The following is a 20,928-nucleotide window of genomic DNA, read 5'->3' as shown; positions in this document are numbered from 1 at the left end:
AATTTCTGATCAGGGCACATCCCATAACTTTTTGCTAAAATCTTTTATTTATTTATAAATAAAAATATTTTATTTATTTGTTTTTCATCCCACTTTTGTTGCACTATAGAACATGAGTGCCCCTCGAGATGGCAATAATGCACTAACATTGAGGGAGCATCTCTGAACAACTAGTGAAGTAGATTGATGTGTGGGCAGTCTAGCATAAGTGTATCACTAATGCAGCATGATTGCTTCAATGATATTTTGCAGAACACACACACAAACCAATCTGGGTAGAGAGGGCCCTTCGTCAAAGTTCCGATTTTGCTCTAGATGACAAATGAATATACAGCTGCCCCTCACAATGTGGAACTAGAGTTAAGGTGTAGCATCTGCTCAGCTTTCTGTGAAACAAATGCTAAAACTGATTTTTCCAGTTTGTGGCAGCCTTACTTCAGGTTCCCCACCACCACCCAAAGGTCACTTAAATCATATTTTGAATCACAGCAAGTGAGGGAAACAGTTTTTCTCCTGTGCTTGTTGTTTTTGTGAATACCGTGATACCTCGGGATACAAACACCTTGGGTTACAAACACTTCGGGTTAGACTCCGCTAACCCAAAAGTAGTACCTCGGGGTAAGAACTTTGCCCCAGGATGAGAACAGAAATCTCACAGCGGCGGCAGCAGGAGGCCCCATTAGCGAAAGCGCCCCTCAGGTTAAGAACGGTTTCAGGTTAAGAACAGACCTCTGGTTACAAATTAAGTTCGTAACTAGAGGTACCACTGTAATGTAAACTGTACTGTGCAAACACCCCCGTTACACCAGACTGTGTACAGGAAGGATTGGACTCTTAGTTTGTGCTAGAGTCGCCCACTTATGAACTGCACCTCTAGCTATGCCTTTAAAAGCAATTTGATCTGCAGGAATTAGCAGGTAGCGACATTAACCTCCATGCTGTCAAAAGCTTTGCCTGCTAATTACTACAGATCAGGAGCCTGTTCGAGGCACAGCTGCAGGGCTGGTTTGAAAGTTGTCTTGTGCTGCTAGCAACTTCCCCCTGCACATCTCCCCAAACAGCTGGTTAGTTCACAATCTATCTTGAATAAGGATGCTTGTCACCCTTAAAGACCTTTGTCTGGAAGTATTCTTTTTCTAATGAATTTTCATGTATTCCACTCACAAATATACATGATTCAGTAAAGTGGCCTTAGTTTATTAGATAGCACATTTCTAAAGAACATCTTTTTCTCTGTTTACAAAGCAGATTGTGTGATAGGTGTTTATTTTAAAAAAAAAAAAATGAAAGGGGAAAAAATCAACAGTGCAAAATGACATTATATTTACGTGGTCTGTCTTCTCTGTTCTTTATTCGCTCCGTGTTTTGTTCGTTCATTTGTTTTCCTACAAATATGGTGTGTCAGTCACTGGAAGGTTTGAAATGCTGATTTAAGTTACACAGAGTTACAAAAAAAAGAAGAAGGATAGAACGGCACACCTTGTATAATCATGGTTTAGACCAGAAACTATTGTGCTGTCCTGCGGATAGGAGCGCTGTATAGCTAAGCGCTATTGCTTGTTCTTCAGAAAAAGAGTCTCTGGTGTGTCTAATGTGGCTTCTGCCTCCCCTACTTTACCCCCTTGGCTTTCAGAGCCCTGTAACTGTTCAGCCGGGAGTTTCTCATATGAGTCTGGGATGAAAACCAGGGAACCACCAGGTATCTGAGTTCTGATAAGAATGTGCAGCATCAAAGCTTAGATTCCCAACACCTCTTAACAGATTTCCTCTTTCTCCAGACTCTTATGTAGCATATATAATTATGCACAAAGGGATACTGTATATTTTACTTAGATATCTCTTGCTTCATAAACAATAGATTGAAAAAATATTTTACAAAGGAAAAAGACTTTCCCCCCGCAGATGTCATTCAATATATTGCTATACCTTATACCATATTGATAATTATATACAAAACTTTTAAATTGCCTCTTAGAGATGCATGGAAGCATATAATATAACAGTTTGAAAGTATCCCATTTAAAGGGTTTTTCTTTTACTTAAAAAGAATCTTGGCTCATGTCAGTCTCTTGAATAAACTATGACTGCATGAAGAATATAATAGGAATTATTTGGAATGTCATTTAAGATTTAAGAGTAACTGGAAATATTGTCCATTTGTGGCTTAATTGGGGAGCACCAGCCTCAGAGAACTGGTGGAAATAGCAGCAGCAAAAGTCTTAAACAGTGGTGTAAAGGCGATTTAGTGTACAGTGCTGGTGGCTACTGGTTTCTGCTGTTTATCCTGTGCTCTTCTTTTCTTCAACTGTGTTTTACTTTTGTTGTCCCGTTCTCGGTTTTGTCTCCTAGATTCTCGGCCACTGTTTTCCTGCCTGTTTTCCTTGTTTTCTTCTGTCTTTTGGTTTTTTCTTCTTTCCTCTCTGCTTCTTCTTCCTACAGCAAAAAGCAACAAGACCGTTCCTTAAAACGTATATTCACTTTTCTTCAGAGGTTGTTGTTATTCCCTCCCCCACCCTTTAACTCTGCATTTCTACACATGTGAACAGTAACTGGAAGCACACACCACTTCAAACTCTTGTCTTAATCATGACACATTACTCCAATACACAAAATGCACCCATTTCTTTTTTAAGTATTTCACACTTCATAGACATTTTGGTAATCATTCTTGTAAAAAATTCCTTCTAGGATTGCTCCAGTTGCTCTTCAATAGGAGTTATTCTATAGCCTGCAGCCGCCATATCAGTAAAAATAAATTAGACATAATAAATGGCAATGTGCTAGAATTCAATATAAGTAACATGGCTTTGCTGCATACATTTTAACCATTAGTAATGTTCTATAGCAATATATTTTCCATAAAGTATTTGTATATATTCTGCTAGGAAGAAATATAAATCAGCTGGTGGCAACTGGATTTCAAAAGTGTGTGCCCATTTGTAGGTTTGAGACACCTGCATCTACAAATATGTGGGGAAAGAAATATGTAAATGAAACTAAGTTGGATTTCAGTGTTGGAAGTATTATTTGTAATGCAACAATTAAGGATGGATAACGAACAATTCCTGTAGTTCTGAATGTCACAAACTGCATTGGTTTAGGTGAAGTAGCAATAAAACTCCACTAAGGGGCACCATTGAGCTTTCTGAACCCATCTTTTGCAGTCTGTTCAGAGAGAATAGGATTCTTTCCAATATGAAAAGAAAAAAACTCATCCTCTTGTGCAGAAGTCTGGGGTTAAAACAGGAAGGAGAGTGAAGAGCACTATTATCCTGGGTGTATACATTATATATGTTCTTTTTCTTTCAACCACATTGTGAATCAATCTGGTTTACCACACTGAGAGGATACAAGAAGATATCACTCACACAGTCAGCTGTGGTATTCAGCTGCAGAAATGTCAATATAAAACAACTAACAGTGCAACCCTGTATTTGACTTTTCAGAAGCAGGCCCCATTGACTTCAATGGGAATTACTCCCAGTCCAATGTGCTGTGGTATTACGGCTTAACCCACAGAAAGAAACAAGAGTGAGAATTGTAATCAAAAACTGTGAACCAGAGATGCAGATTCTTATTAACAATTGCAAGAATGTGCTGAATGTTTGTATAAATGAAGTCTACTCTTTCACCTGCTGAACCTTGCACACTGAATTATGCATGGAATGCAAAGGCGGTAGGGGACCCAATAAAGTGAAAGGTGTATAATTTAAAGCTCCATGAGCTTGTCCCACCTGGAATTACTAGCCTGCAAGTCCACCATGGTAGGAGGACAATGTCAATAGTGCAAGGCTATGTGGGGAAAGCTTTGTTAAGGTGCACCCAGCTAGCAGTGCTTTTGTTGCCTCTTTCCATAAATCAATTCAATATGGCTTAAAAAGGAAAGCATACAGATATATAACTCCAATTAACAATCCCCGATTGGGAAAATGCTCTGGAAGAGCCAGTGTCTCCAAAACCACTGATGCAATTTTTGTTTACTCCTGGGTCAACTTCAAGTCACCTATAGTCCATTAATGCAACGTTACGTAAATTCCTAGCTCCTTTCTCATTTCCAAGAAGCATGACCAATTTTTTGGAGAAGGGCCAACTTTCAAATACACTCAGACTGAACTCCACAGATGTCTGCCAAAAACATAATTTTAAGGACCCCTTCTCCCAAGGCTCCCATCCAGCACGAAAGTGATTGCATTTTCATTTGCCAGCCTTTTTTAAATTCATTCAAGGAACAGCACGATTCCCCAGTATTTCAGGTACTCAACGACTTGTGCCATTTCTAAAGGAAGAGAGTAAAGGCCAAGCCTGCCCCCAACCTCCAAGAAGCTTTACCCTGGTTATAGGCTGGGATGAAATTATCTACTAGCACAGTCTCGCTGGCACTGGAAGCAGAATGAAGAGCTTTATGGATGCTGGCATTAGAACATGTGGCTTCCAAGTTATTATTACTAATGACATTTTTAGGTTAGGCTGAGCGAGTGAGAGTCTGGCCCAAGGTCACCCAGGTGAGTTTCATGGCCAAATGGGGATTTGAATTCAGGCCTCCCTTGGTCCTAGTCCAAGCACTACATCATGCTGTCTGTCAGCAGCCACACACTTCCACTCTTCCCTTGGGCTCAAGCACACAGCCGTATCACTTAAAGAGAGAGGTTTGAGCAGCAACAGGGTATTCCATTGGCCCACCTTATGGCAAAGCATCCTTGCAGCCAGATTATTTGCACAAACACAATTTATGAAGCATACATGGCCTCTTAGTCGTTCTGTTTTTATCCATTACAGCTTTAGGCCATGAGCTGCAGCCTGTAAGGTCAAAAGGGATATGGAAGAGGAGAAAGGAGTGGAGAGGGGAGCTCTGTCAATTTTCTGCATTTAAGGCCTTATGCTAGTATACTCCTTCCACAATAAATTTAGACAAATATAAATAAAATCAAGGAAGATCAGAGATAATAAAGCAAATTTGATTTGAATAACTTTGTTTATGCTGTAATGCAGATAAGGAGAAAGAATTCACATCAGAACATCATTTTACATTGCAATGCAAAAGTATTCATATTAGTTTTTAAAAGGGCAGATAAACTTAATATTTACTTTTTAAAAAGATATTTCCTGGCCTTTTTGTGAAAAATTTTGAATGACAGCATGGAAATTACTTGCTCTGGCAATGTTTGATTCAATACTTAGCCTGGCCAAATCCACAAGATGTTCCTGAGACACTGTGGACCTTAAATATTTTTTAATTAGCTGAAGTTTGCTAAATGACCTCCCTCCAGAAGCTACTGTTGCTTACTATTGTTAATAGTATTCTTAAACTAACACAAACATTTGAAAATCTGTACTTTGTAGTCTGTTAACAAGTTCAACAGATCTAATGGCTTTAACTGTGCGTTTACAAAATTTGCTTTATATACTGTGGGTAAATGTTGCATTTCCTTTCCAAAATCTTCACCATTAAGGTCAGCAGGATATTGTTCTGATAAAGATAAGGCTTTCCTCTCCACATCGCTTTTGGACATGGTGAAATATTTCTATAAGAAATCAAAATTTTCTGCTAAGTGCCTAAAAGCATTGAAGCGGACAGTTAATCCTGCTACCAAAATGTAAAACACACACTTCCTGAAGCAGGCCTCTTCTGGAATATCATCTATGCCATTCATTTCCTCCACGTTAGCAGTTGGTGTGCTGTCATTATGCACCCTTGCCCTCTTGAGCCTGACTCCATCACATCTATGGGAGAGTTTTATTTCTGTATTTAAGTCTGATGCAACCAGTTTGGCTTCATTCAACAGGCATTTCCAGTTGTTTTGAAGTTTTGTCAGCTCTGTGAAGAGAGTTTCTATGTTTGCTACTTCAATATCCAGTGTGGCATCTCTTATCTTGGATGACTTTGTTGCATATATCAATGCCAGCTAATATGTTGTACCACATGACTGGCAGTAACACACAAGCAAAAGATGTCACATATTAAATCTCCATGGAATTCATTTCTCGTTTGGGCCGTCAAATTTAGTCCTAGGAAGTCTTCCAATGCTAATTTAATGCTAGGCAAGGGAGCTGCAAATGACTTTACACATTCAACATGATCTGACAATCTTGTTTCAGACATACCATGAAGAGAATAACCAACAAAGTTTTGTAGTAATTCCCACCACTTAGGACAGGAACTGAACAGGTGGTACACAGTTTGAATTGTTCTGAAAAAGCTACAGGTATGCATTCAGCAGCAGCATTTCCACATAAGGTGAGTGTGATGTTTGTTATTGGTCTTCCAGCACTCTAACCTCTCCCATTAGATTTGCCTGAGGTCACAGCTATTGCTCTTTTCTTTTTTTGAGATTTTAGTTCAGCTAGTGGAGGCATTTGAGCAAACCAGAAACACAGATCTGATGCTGTATTATGTCAGAACTGCATGTTTAGTCTGCCCTTTGAGAAATAATCAGGAAAAGTTATACATGATAAGAGACAGATGCTTCTATCCTGGCAGATAATCTGAACTCATTCTAGAACAATATTGCAATGGGAGAGAGCACCCAAAGGAATAATTTGATTTCACGTTAAAAGGATTTGCAATCCGACCACTTTGTAATGAACAATGATACTGCTTCTCTTTGAACTCACACTTAAAAATAACTGAAATAAACCAATGTGTAAATACATTGTGCACTATTTGAAATATGTGCAACACTTTTCTTATGCCATTGGCCATCTATTTCCTTAGTTCCAAAATCAGGGCTAGATGATTGTAAAGTCCAATGACCTTGCTTCAAGAGAGAATCAATCCACACACCGTTTGCCATTTGTCCTGTTGCATTCTCCTCCCCACCACTTAACACATAACGTGGAATACCATATACCACAAGCAGAGAACAGAAGCAAATGGACTGCAACATAGCAAGAGACTTGTAGAACAGATGGTTCCATCCGACTCAGGCCAAACCATATGCTACAAGGAAGAGGGGGCAGAGAGAGTTAAATATTTTCTAAACTACTTCCTGATACCAAATATAGAAGCAAAACCAGTGTGGGGAACCGAATGCACCCTTTTAGATCAGGTTTGAATAGCATTAGCCCACATAAGCACTCACAGCCATACCATATGTTTAAAGCACATCTTCCCCCGAAGAATCCTGAGAACTGTCGTTCCTGAAGGGTGACAGAAATTTCAGTTATGTTAGGGGTAAACTACAGCCCCCTCAATTCCTTGTGGTGGGGGGGAGGCTATGTGCTTTAAATGTATGGTGATATGTGGAAAGAGTAGTTTCTGAAAGCTTCCATTTCTCTGCCCAGGAGCATTTATTGACTCAGTTTCATACTGTATTACCTGCCAACAGAATGTCACTATGAGATGAATGAAACAATATAGCTGAAAAATAAATGAATTCCTGTAGTGGTGCACCCCTTTCTGGTTTTGACCCCATGCTATTCATGCACTGGGGGAAGGATGGAAGTCTGCTGAAGATGTGCAAGCTGTCTTCATACACTGTAGCCCTAAATAGTCAGGGTTCCAACCCACAGGGGTAGCCTGCTTGCACTTGACAGGCATACCTCTTTCTGAACTTTCCCCAGCTATGGACAGCATCAGAGAAGAAGCCAAGTGACACCAGGAATGGGCCTAAAAGGTGCAATCCTGTAGCCCCTTTATCCTGTGAAGGGGGCTGTAATCAAATCAAATCAAATTGCAGAACTCCAAGCAATTGCCACACTTCCTTGAGTCCATTAGCACATGTAGATCTGCGCATCTCTGATGTGGAGAAGAGGGTTTTTTTCTGTTTGAATGGGCTCTGAATCTCCCCAACCATCACTACCCTTTAGCTGTATATAAACTGTAGGTCTTATTTAGCGAAACTGCTTTGAAGCGATTGGTTGCTACGGCTGACACCAAAAATGCTAGCAGAGAGAATCACTGGGGACATTAATGGGATTTGTTGCAGGACTCGATATAGTGGAATTAATTCACATTATTATTCAGTTTGTGCTTAGGCTTCAAAAGGTAGTAGACTACCAAATGCTGCCGTGTAGTGATGGAATGAGACAGCATATGCTGAACTGAATACAAAGCATAGTTGGCAGGAACATTTAGATGTTCAGTTTCAGAAATAAAAGGGCAGCCAGGTACCATGGTTAAGGTAAGATATGGTGTAACCTACATAGATTTGTTCTGGTTACCAGAGAAAAAGTCAGTATACTTTTTTGGCATTTCTCAAACATAATGAGTTTGATCCTATGTATTGGAGTGGAGTTTCCACCTTAGCTCCTGGAGTGAAAGCAGAACTGAAAAAGGAAATAGGTTGCATCCTTTCTGAGCTAAAATCTTGTGCAGAGAAGCAGCCATCACTACGGCCCTCTATTCCACAGTTGTCTGTAATATGTGAAGTGGTATTTAACTATTTATGCTTCATCAATTTTCTCACTAGCTGCTGTTCATTTGTTTCATTCATAAACCTGGCAACTGCGTGAATCTCCTGCACAGTATACCCCCTTTCTACTGCTCCTTAAACTGAAGTTGGTTTTAAACATGAGCAAAACCATGTGAGATCCGTGTTCTATATTGATTTCACTCTGCACTGTGCCAGCAGCCCCTTAGCAATAAAAATCATGATACTGTGAATTAGGGTTGTTTCCTCTGATGGGAATATAAATGCAAACTACAAACTTCTACATATAGGTTCTATCCAGTTTCACTTTTGCAAGAATGTAGCAAGTTTATTCTTTTCCAAATCCCCCAAAAGAATGAGCAGTGAATTTATGGCTGTTTGTAGTGCCATAGCTTTTACAGAAACTGAAATTAGCAGCCAACTGTTTATAAAGAGACAGAGAAAATGTGAAGGATTAATGCTCTGATTCATTCATGTGGAGACAGAGGCTGCATCTTCATTTTATTCAATAGACGCTGCTGTGGGGTTTTTAACAATATGTTTACCAGTTTGTTATCCAGTCGTGCTCTTACAAGACCCCCAAAACATCACAATGACTCTTTAACATTTTCGTATTTTAATAGTGCATTTGATCTCAAGTCACTCTGCTTGTGTAGCATATTATGGGCTGGGAAGTTCATCACTTGGTGATTAGCTATTTAGGACAGGTTTGTTGTTGTTTTTTAAAACACTTATTCACGAAGCATAAACTATGTGATTCCTTGGCACAATATGTAATGCTGCCAACCAACTTAGATGGTTTTGAAGGAGGGTTAAAAATTCATAGGATGATAGGGCTGTCATTGGATATTAATCATTACAGCTATAGGGTGTCTGGAGCAGGAGGAGCATTGTGTCTCTGAATCCCAGTTGCTGGGTTACTAGGGTGGGAGAGGGTTAGGTACCCTTACTCTTCTGAGGGACAGACCCCCTGGAAGAATGCCTTCCATGAGATCTCTGGATCACACAGTTGCCAGTTTCAGATGTAACCGCTGTGGTGTTATACAAGCAGAAATCACACCACAATGTATGACTGGACTTTATATAGCCTTTTTGAAGAAGAAGAAGAAGAAGAAGAAGAAGAAGAAGAAGAAGAAGAAGAAGAAGAAGATTCACAAAGGATAAAATGATCAATGGCTATTAGCTATGGTATCTAAAGTGAAATCTTTGTGTTCACAGGAAGTATGCCCTAGATTACAAATGTAAGGGACAAGCAACACCTTTATTAAGTCCTACTAATAAGCTTCCTACACAGCCTGGCTAGCCATTGCTGGAGACAGAATGCCAGACTAGCATTATGACTTGACCTAACAAGACAATTATTTTGTTCTTTCCACTAGTACCATTTAGTCAAGAACCTGAATTGGTTCTTCTCACACTAATGCCCAGGGGGGGGGGGGGGGGGAATCACAGCTCCCACATGAAAACAACCATTCCACAAATGCAACTGTAAATGTATCTGAAAATGCTTTATTTTGGGTGGCAGAGGGGACAGGACATTGGTGGTTGAGGATTTGGATGTAAAAACTAGTGTGTGGTGTGTTTTTTAAGCCACTACTGGGGCCAATTAGTCACCCAGGCAATATGACAACCCCCCATATGATTTATTTGCGTGTCTGATAATATTGGCCTGTGATCGTAATAAATAATTCATTCACAACCCCCTGATGGTTTGTGGTCTTGAGGGTTAATTTGATGAAAAGAGAACTCAACTGCAGTTGGGCTGATCTTTGGCAGGGTAGGAGAATCCAAAGGTTCAGGCAAAGAGGGATTCATTGGTATGATCACTGCAGATTGATTGACATGCCAGTCTGTTCTTGAGACTGGAACATTTTATCAGAACTGGAACCAAGTTCAGTTGAAGGGTAGTTAATAAGGGATTGATTGAACCAGAGCTTTGTAGTGCAGTGGTTAGAGTATTAGACTAGGGAACCCCTGTTCAAAACCCTACTCAGCAATGAAGCGCAATGGGTAATATTGGACTATTCACTATATTTTAGCATGACCTACCTTAGAGGGTTGCTATAAAGATAAAATTGGGTGGCCGTGGTGGGAGGACAGTGTCCACCATCTTGAGTTTCTTGAAGGAAGGCAGGATACAAATGTAATCAACAAATGTAATAAATCAGTCAATCAGGCATTGGACTGAAAAACCAAGAGACCTAAATTCCAATGCTGTATTTTCTATCACTGCCCTGACTGTGTGTGTACCACATCTGCAAAGCAGGGGTAACTTTTGAGTATTAAAAACTACCATTACTATAGCTGCTTTGGCAAAAGTTTGAATTCTTCAGTGCATGGGTAAGTCAGTAGAACGGGCCTTTTCTGTTGTACGTTCCTGTCTATGGCGCCAAGGAGGCCAGTCTGGTGCCAACTTTCTCATTGTTTCGACCTTAGCCAAATGCATTCTTGTTTTCTCAGGCATATGCACTGCATCAATGATTTGATGCTTTTAATATGTTTATGTATTTTTATTATTGTAAATCACTCTGGAACTTTTCGCAGTGGACAGCAATATATAAATGTAATAAAGCTAAACCTTGGAATATTTTGGTAAATTCTTCAGACAGTGCCCTGTATGATGAACTCATAATAAAGAACAAGCAGAGCACCTTTTCTGGATTGCACTGCATTGTACAGATTTTGGTATTCCAGCACTTGGATCCCACACTGGCAATTTCTCTCTTCTCCAGTCATCTGTCCCACTAATGAAGTCAATTCCTTGGAGTTTAAACTAAATCCTTCTGGTTTTGCAATGCACATTTCTACTTAAGCAATAAACAGCTGTCATCTGCCATTCATTAATATTAATTATAAATGGTTACTAGCTCAGAGGATCCAAGTCCAGCAGCTGAGATTTTTCCGCAATCTGACCTTAAGAGTTTTGAAAGGGTTCTGCTAAGAGGGAGCCTTATACTCCAAGCCAACAGTAAGTAGAGGTTGAAGAACACAGCATGCAATCCATGTAATCAGTAGAAATGAAGGGGAGACAGAAAGAATAGGAGAGACCACCAGGAGATTTCTTTAAATGTTTAAGCATCTTACTTAGCCTTTTGTGTTGGCTTAAAAGCAAAAAGAGACATTGTCCATAATGATGGTGCGCCATCCATTTCATGTTCCTGCGAATGAAAGCTTGTGCAAATTAAAGGTTGTTCATCTCATGTTTCAGGAATGTAGCATTGTATTTTATGCTGGAAGCCTGTTTTTGTTTTAAACCGAATCCCTCAGATGATGACAAATAGAAAGCAAACCATCTGAAGAAATTCTAAGTCAAGGCATTGATATACCTGAATATCTTTATACTGAGGCTACTTATGTCCATAGACAAAAACTTTTGGGCAGTGTGTGTTTGTGTGTGTTTGTGTGTGTATATAAAATTTATCCACTCACCTTATCTATCTTTTATTTACACATACACCTGTACAGATGCATAGGTGAGTGCCAGCTAACCTAAGCAGATATGCCACAATAGAAAAAATAGATGAGTCTAAATAAAACAATGGAAAAACAGATGAATCTAAATAAAACTTTATGAGCAGAGATGTGACTGCATTTCAGTACCAAAGAAGGTTTCCTTCTCTTAAATGCTGTTCAGTTCTACAGATGCCTGCTTCTCAGTCCCAGTTGTTCTGCTAGTTTTCTAACACTTCACAATGTATATCCCCCCCCAAAAAAAAACTCCTGTTTTGAGTGATTATGAATATTCAGCCCAGCTCAGGGCTAAATCTGCCTTGAGACAAATGTGTATTGCATACAACTGAATGCACATTTCTTAGTCAGATCCTGCAGGGACACACATGCACACTCCAGTCTGTCTATTGAGAAAAACTACATTATCTATCATTACATACGTCTAGTAGAAGTATGCCATTTCTCCCAAAGCTGATTATTCTACTGCTTTTCTTGGGCTGTGGTTATGTAGCCATCTTAGACACATCTGAACTGGTTCCTGTTTCGTTACTGGTAATAAAAAATATTCTCTGTCCACTCTCCCACCACCCCACCTGCTTGAAAAGAATGTTTTCAAAAGGATAATTTTATATTTGAAATATGTTTTTGTGCATCTGTAGAAGCAGAGTCCCTCACCACTTATAGGCGCATAGGCACAGGAACATAAAACTCACGTTTTTAAAGAAATGCACATAAAATGAAGAGTTACTTCCATTTTAATTCAGTCCGAGACGATACACAAACCCAAACCAAAACTGCTATTTACTTCAATCCTGGATGTCTTTCCCCCCACCCCCTCTAATATGTGCTTTAGTTTAGCTGCACGTACTACCACAATACTGTAGCTTGATAAATGTGGTTTGTATTAGGCAAGAGTCTAGACTAGATGATGATTTACCAGTCCCTTTTGGGCCTGATGTCAGTCCATTTCTCAAACAGTAACCATTTTTCTAATGCCTACGCTGACTTGGACACTTTCTAGACCACTTCCTAATAAGTGGAACTGACTGTGCCTTGCAGGCCTTCTCTTTGTAAAAACGTTGGTAAAGGTGATGCTTGGAATAGTTTGTCTGAGGGAAATAGATGCCAGTGATTTTGTTCCACTTTGAAATCGGCCCATAAAGACTCCGGCTAGTAATAGTAAGTAAATACTACTGAATTCTGTGGTTAGCAGCATCGTAACAGCGTTGCTATACATGGAAATATTCCATGGAAAAATAATTAAACAGTACTAAATTTTGCTTTCATTACATTTAAAAATGTTTCCTCCTCTGCGGCTGGCATTTCCAAAATGTTTTGCATACTTTGGCCGTGTTTTATTGGAGGTACTTATAAATTATTTCTCCTTCTCCTCCTTGCCCTTCCTTTCCCCTCCACTCACGATATTTTCAACATTCAAAGGATGAAATGCCAGATCCAAGAAGAGAAGGCGCCACGAGCAACTCCTGGCCTTTCCACTATGTGTCAGTATTCTCTAGATAAACAGCAGTCATTCAGGGAGCGAAAGTAAGCTGCTTGTTTCTGTTGCAGCAGCAGGGCGAACTGCTTGTTTAGAATAGTCCTGGGAAAGATGCCAGGCGAAGGAGATCTGGGTGCATGGAAGGGTCTGGTGGAGCAGACTGGTTCTTGGTGCAAACATGATGTGCGAATGTATGGTTTTGTTTTGCCTCAAGTGACTAAAACCCACGCAGTCTCCTCTATGTGACACTAAACTGGCTTAAAGCCAAGTTGCCTGGCATGATCAACATGACGTTGGATCATCAACAGAGCTTCCCACCCCCCCAAAAAAAGAAAATCTTATTCCTCACTCAATTGTTCTAAAAGTAGATGAAACATAATTAATAGTTAATATATTGTTCTTCCATATTCCTCCATATCCATAACCATTTGTTCATATTCTTTCTGAAGAAAAGATGCTAACAGTGGATACAGAAACTGATGGAGTATGCAGAAATGGAAAAACTTACTGGAAGAATAAGAAATCAAGAAAAAAACTTTTTAGAAAAGAATGGAAGTGGGGTGTGTGTGTGTGTGTGTGTGTGTGTGAATAAAAGAATAAGTTAAGACAATTTAGAGTATGCAGGAAAGGACGAAAATAAATGTAAAGAACTGCAAAAAGGGGAAAGGGGGTCAAAATTGAAAATGTTAAAACTTGGCAAAATAATTGTTGTAATGTATATACCATATTTTTTGCTCTATAATACTCACTTTTTCCCTCCTAAAAAGTAAGGGGAAATGTGTGTGTGTGTCATGGAGCAAATGCAGGCTGCGCAGCTATCCCAGGAGCCAGAACAGCAAGAGGGATTGCTGCTTTCGCTGCGCAGCGATCCCTCTTGCTGTTCTGACTACTGAGATTCATAATTTTTTTTTCTTGTTTTCCTCCTCCCAAAACTAGGTGCGTCTTGTGGTCTGATGTGTCTTATAGAGGGAAAATACAGTAAATGAAAATTACAAATAATTTTTTTAAAAAATAAGATAAGATGCTGCAAACAAGCAGTGAACTTCTGTGTAAACAGAGACAAAGGCATACTTTTAAGTTGTTTTAAACTCTTTTCAGTATTGAGTAATATTGTGCTTTTAATATCCATGTTGTGTTTTAATTGTTGTGACCTACCCTGGGACCTTTGGATGAATGGTGGGGGGAGGGGTAATAATAATAATAATAATAATAATAATAATAATAATAATAGGAAGTGTGGATAAGCCTTTTGCCAGACATATGAGTGTCAGAAAGTGGTACTATTTACCATCTGAGTTTCACGCCTTGAATTGTGAATTTCTAGATGAGTATCCTGAATCAGTCAACTAGTTTTTTACTACTAAAAGTTGGTTAAAATACTTATTTATGAAATCTAATGCATTCATCAACTCCTGAAGGGGAAAAAAAATGTGTATTATGAGAATCCTGAAATGCGGCAGTCAGTCAAACATAAGAGTAAAATAAAATAAAATATATGAAACCCTTGAAAGTTGTCTTATGCAGTCCTTTCTTATTTTTTCTCTGTCTTGAATGCTGTCCACAGTATTACACATTTGGGGTTTCTTGGTTTGCAAGGCTCTATTTCCACATTACTAGAGTGGAACTGAGGTCCCAAGCCATGTCAGAAGCTGCTTGAGTGAAGCATTTCCCATATGGTTTGGTATAAATTTAAACCACATAAATAGAACCACCTGAAAATGAGCAGTTCCACTAACAGGAATGTACTAAACCACAAGACAGCTATTTCCCATACCATTCACACAACTTGAGGATTAGGTCTATCTCCAAATATCAAGCTTATCACTATAAAAGTATTGCAAAGGTGAGTGTGGGGGGAGGTTAACATACCCATCAATTAGAATTTGATGTGATAATTATGTAAATTAGCAATTAAAAACACCTTAAATTAACTACAGTGATCCAGCTCATTACATTTTGCCTACGTGGCCCTCAGCATTTAATAAGCTGCCAGCCACTGATGAAGGGCAGTGTTTAGAATGTTGAAAGCAGAGCTCTGAATAATAAAAAGTTCATAAAAGTGTACATTGATTAATTTGCTTTGCTTAGCAGTTTGAGAAAAAGTAGCTATTATATGGTCAATTCTTTATTCTTTATTCTTTTAAAAAATGTTTTCTCTGGTTGCAGAGTACAAGAGTGTTCAACATATGCTTTAAAGTTTCAAAATGATTTATAATCTGGTTAATAAAGTTGTTTACTTGCATTAAGTCCAACACATTTTCAGCACAAGCTTCAGAGGAGGGGGGGAAGGCTGCCAAGTGACCCCTCTGCTGCATCTTTGCCTGTTTGAGGAGTTAAGAAGCAGAGAGAACAACTGGGGGGAGAAAGAGGTGAGCTTTCTGCTAATGCAATGAGCAGCCCAGCACCATTCTGAGACCCGGGGGCAATTCTCTTTTGTCCATATATGGATCAGATGCAGAATGTGTGATAGAACTGGTACAGAAATGCTAGAAAGGAGATATTCGGCTCTTTCTTCAACTTGGGCTCCAGTATTCATCCTCCTTGTTCATACGACATGTTAAGCCAAACTATGGCTTACCAAAACGATGCGAATGTGTGGGCTCCTGAAGAGAAGCTTGCAGCTACGTTGCTCCTCCTGCCCATTTCTCTTGCTGGCCTGCTATGCTAAAGTAAGCCATGGCTTGGCTTAACATGTAGTCTGTGGTTAAGCTCCGACCTCACTAACCATGAGCAATAGTCAAGGTTTGGTCCTGGCTACAGTTTGTGGTTAGTGAGGATAAAGCTTAACCATGAGTCCCAGTTTGGACATGCTAAACCAAGTCTTGGCTTAGCCCAATAAACCACAACAGTCAAAAGGAGGAAAGCAGCTGTAAACCTCTCTCTTGGAGCCCATGCATTCTTACTAAGCCATGGTTTGGTTTATCGTGTTGTGCAAACTAGCTAACTACACCCCACAAAAACCCTGTTGCAGCACACTGCAAATCCCAATCCACTGTTTGTGTACAGGTGACTCAAGTGTGTTACAGATTTTCTGTGTTACAGATGGTCTGTGTTGCAGATTTTCTCAGGCATTTTTCATTTAGTATACTGCTAGCTGGGGAAGGAACCATGGTTCAGCAACAGAGAGCATCTGCTTTGTATGAAGAAGGTCCCAGGTTCAATCCTTGGCATCTTAGGTAGCAAGCAGTGGCAGCTGGTGAGGTGGCTTTGCTATGCCTGCAGCCGCTGCCTGACAATCAAGAGAGGAAAGGAATTCCCACTTGTACCTTCAGAGATGGGAGGTGGTAGTGGAGGCAGAAGCAGCCTGGATCTGTGCTGGGATATCATATCAGCAACCATGTGCTCGGATGGCTTTGGCTATGGCCTCCTCCCTCTTCACTTCCACAACCTCCCAGTGCTGCGATGCACCTTATACACAAAGATTTATGTCCCATCTCTTTTATGAGTCAGTAATGACAAAGCATGGAAATGAATCCCATGGTACTCCTTGGTCGCCACAGAATGGTTACTGATGAATCACCTCACTGGCCACCAATGGTAAATAAAAAGGATGTGGAAAGTACTGTCTCCTTGAGTGAACAAACTAATGTACTGGCTCTGTTGGCACCAATAAAAAGATTCCCTCCTGATGCAAATAGCAGCTGTGGGGGATTTGGCGGGGGTGAACATGGAGGGAGGAAAAGAGTTAAACTCCTTCCACAACCTCTACAGTTCTGCTTCTGCTAGAACCCTCTGTGACTGCTATTTACTCTTTTTTAAGGTGTGCATCTTAACCCAGAGGTAGCAAACATGGTGCCCTCCAGATGTTTCCGGACTCTGTCTCCTATCAGATCCAGCCAACATGGCTAATGGGCAAGGATGATGGGAGCTGTAGTCCAACAACATCTTGAGGGGGACCACATTCACTATCCCTGCCTTAACCACATTCACGTAATTAACTTCATGTCTAGCTTGTCCCTAAGGCAGCTGCTTATGCTAATGGAGAAGGATGGTAAGGATTATCTCTCATGCTTCCCCTCTGTTGGTTGTATTTAAGTCATCATAGCTGAAGCCAATCTGTCACAACACGATTATAACTGGGAGCCTGCAAGTGAGCTCTCAGGAGTACTCAAAATGAAGCAGAAATGTGCTACCTTAGGAGGGGGGGGAAATTGCTGCAAGGAAGAAAGGGGTGGAAATAAAAGAGGATTTGCTGGCAGAAAAAAACCATTAAAAATAAACAGCCAAACCCTTCACAGGATTTTCATAATTATAGTAGTAGCTTGGAGTCACAGAATCCAAGTTATGATGACCCAGCAGCGTATGCAAAATGTCAACACTGAGATACGGTAATTAGCTTCATGTTAATTCTGAAGCCTCAGCAGCCTGGGGAATAACCACAAAGAAAGGGCATTAACCGTAACCACATTGGTGTCATTCACATGCTGTTGCTAGAGGATCATGCTGGCGTGATACGCCTCAGCTGGAAGAGTCTCAGCATCTGCTCCAAGTTCCTCAAGGCAGCATGTTTTTTGATGTGGGGACAGGGAAAGAAGTAGACTGGGAGTGAAATGCTTTGCCTTCCACCATACACATGTTTCATATTTTGAATACTAGAGGCAGGTTATCCTCCACTGCAGGTTACAATTTTGTTACTACCCCGTAGGAATGGGAAGAGGCTTTGTAGCTCTGAGCTGCACCTAACTCTTTGCCATCCAAGATTCCTGCTGCATTATGCACTGTACACTCCTGACACACTAGAATAATCCAGGGAAATTCTGCGTTCTGTCCACACACCCTTTTCCAATACAGGGAATACTGGACTAGAGCAAAACAGTGGCAGACAATATTGCCAAAAATATTTTGTGCTAGTAGTAAATAAAGTATATAAAGACAGGACCACAGCATACATTTGAAGCACATCCAACATACATTTAAAGCTCATTATTTTCTACAAAGAATTCTGGGAACTGTAGTTTATTAAGGGTCCTGTGAATTGTGGGTCTATAAGGGGTAAACTGCAGTTCCCAGGATTTGGGGGTGGGGGGGATGTCTTGTGCTTTTAATATACATTGAATGCACTTCAAGTGCATGATGTGGATCTTCCCTAAATGCCAAATGGAGATGTTATAATTAACATGCTGAAATCATACTGCCAAATGAAAGTGCATCTTAGTTAAATGAACTGAGTTGTGTTGATGAAAGGTTTTGCACAATCCCTTTTATGTTTTAAAATCTTGGACAGCTGTGGGTCATATCCAGTTCTGGCTATTCACTCACTCAACTTATGCCACTTTGGGTTGAAACAACCTTATCCCTACTGAGATCAGTAGCCCATCTAATTCGGTATTGTCTCCTCTGTCTGGCAGCAGCTGTCTGAGGGTTCAGCCAAGGAGACTTTCCCAAACACTTCTGGAGTTGCTGGGGACTAACATGGTCTCTCTTGCATGCAAAACTATATTTGAAGTAGAACAGCCTAGGCTGCCAAAGATACTGAACCCTTGTACAACATTCTGCTGTGAAGGGAAGGGCAGAGAAAGGAGCAGCAGGCATAGTTGCTTGAGATCCTTCAATGCAGAGAGAGAGATGGACCCTTGTTTGTTTAGTAAAAGGTGCCCAATAAAGGCTGCATATATTTACAAAAGAGAGAAACACACTGTCACATAATCCACAACTGAAGGCTGATCCTGAGAATACGATTCAGAACATTCTTTAAGTATAGAAATGCCTATACTGCCCTTCCAAAGAAATTTCCAAGACAGATTACATTAAAAGAAGAGTGCAGTGACCATTTTGCTCGTGCCCAATTGACGCGCTGCTGATGCATGGGTCTTTTTGGACTTGGAAGAGGGCGGAACAGGGGCGGAACAAGGTGGAACACAATGGGATGGGCTTATGCATGCTCTGCCAATGTGTGTGGGGCTCAAGCACAGAGCAAAATGGTTGGTGCCAAAAGGACAACAAAGTAGGCACCAGGCATACTTTCCTGAAGAAAGCACACCATAGTTGTGTTGCCATCACTGAGAAGGTCCTCTTCCAGATACCAACCCACCTCACCTCACAGGGTGGCACCCACAGAAGGCCCTTATTTACCTGGTAAACTGTCAGAGGGCACTTTGAGACTGACTGGGGGTAGAATCCTGCTGAAATTCCTTCTTCTAACTTAATCTATATAAGGTGCATGAATGTGCTCCTCTTTTGCCACTGGCCACCGTAGTTATAATGTGATGGAATCTGATAGGAAACTACAAGAGGAAGATGCCTAGGTTCTGATGAGGCTCTCTTCTTGAACCTGGGGCAACCTCTTGCAATGTTTCTAGTCAGTGGTTCCCAAAACGCCTATGTGAGTCCTCAGCTTTTTAAAAAAGTAACCTTAACTTGTTCCCCTTGATTATACTAATAATAAAACAATGTAAAATAATACTAAAAGCCAAAAATACCCTCTGTAAAAGAAAAGGCATTTCTTATTTACAAAAGATTTCCAAACCTGCAGGCATGACATACCGTATTTTTCCGTGTATAACATGCCCTCATGTATAAGACGACCCCTATTTTTGGGGAATCCAATTTAAGAAAATGGGGGGAGATGCCCAGAGTTGTTCAGCTTTTTTGGGGGGTGCCAAAAATCACTCACCAGACTGACAAATGCTGCCAATTGCACGCGTCACAGAAGCCATAAACCAGCAGCTGGCAAGCATACGCCCAATTGATGCAGTAGCAGCCAATCCACAGCAGCCATTGCCGCAGCCACCAAGTCACCAACCCAATTGCCACATCAGCAGCCAATCCAAAGCAGCCCTTGATGCAGCCACCAATCACCCACCCTATCGCTGCTGACAAGCTCCTGCTTGCGGCTGCAACCAAACGCCTGTCCCCCCTCAGCACTATCCATGTATAAGACAACCTCCGATTTTGAACATTATTTTAGAGTAAAAAAACCCACCTCCTCTTACACATGGTAAAGTGTGGTAATCATACTGGTAGGTAGGAATGAAAGAGCTTCCAGAATAATATTGTAGCATGCTCACAGCAAACATACTTAAAAACTATATAACAGCAATTTTCAGACACATTTATGAATGTTTCTGAAACTCACTATAAATTCATGAATTCAAATCATACCGCCAACATAAATTTTGGTTGGTAAAAGACTGTTCAGTGGTAACACCAAAATACTTCGATTGAAGCCAAAGTCAGTGGGACTTGATTGCTTTGGATTATTATCAGTAGTACTCTGGTTTAACTTTTTTGCATATGTATGTCAGCCTGTAAATTATTTTGTACCCTCTTTAATATTCAGCCTAACCTATGCCTAGTTAGGATATTTATTCAGAAGTCTGTCTGACATCTGAGCAAGGCATCTCATTCCACGGCACATGTGCACAGAATTGAAAACTCTTTCTCTTTTAATAAACTGCATTATGCTGCTTCTGTTGTTTTTCTCTGGAGCAGTTTCACAGAATGTTAATTGAATCTTTGCTCATAAACAAAGAAAAGTGAACAGAGATGAACTCTGCAACAACGTGTCCCACAGGAACGCTAAATGAGCAGCCCACTTTTCTTTGCAACTCATTGCATTTCACTGATGTCCGAATCTGTGTGGTATGAGAGTGGGCGTAAATAAGAGGAATT

The 20,928-nt window shown here is 40.3% G+C and overlaps 1 protein-coding gene across 1 annotated transcript in view; it reads right to left on the bottom strand.

Annotated features, from left to right (window-relative positions):
* Positions 1-1,176: 1,176 nt before the first annotated feature.
* RSPO3 (R-spondin 3) overlaps positions 1,177-20,928 on the bottom strand; it is a 52,646-nt gene continuing 32,894 nt past the window's right edge. Inside the window, exon 5 of the mRNA XM_081856475.1 lies at positions 1,177-2,433. Coding sequence (XP_081712601.1) covers positions 2,243-2,433 — 191 coding nt within the window. The 3' untranslated portion in view covers positions 1,177-2,242. The remainder of the gene's footprint in view (positions 2,434-20,928) is intronic.

This window comes from Podarcis erhardii (genome assembly GCF_964252035.2).
Source record: "Podarcis erhardii genome assembly, chromosome: 3".
Lineage (NCBI taxonomy): Eukaryota > Metazoa > Chordata > Lepidosauria > Squamata > Lacertidae > Podarcis > Podarcis erhardii.
This window is presented reverse-complemented; position numbering and strand designations above follow the sequence as displayed.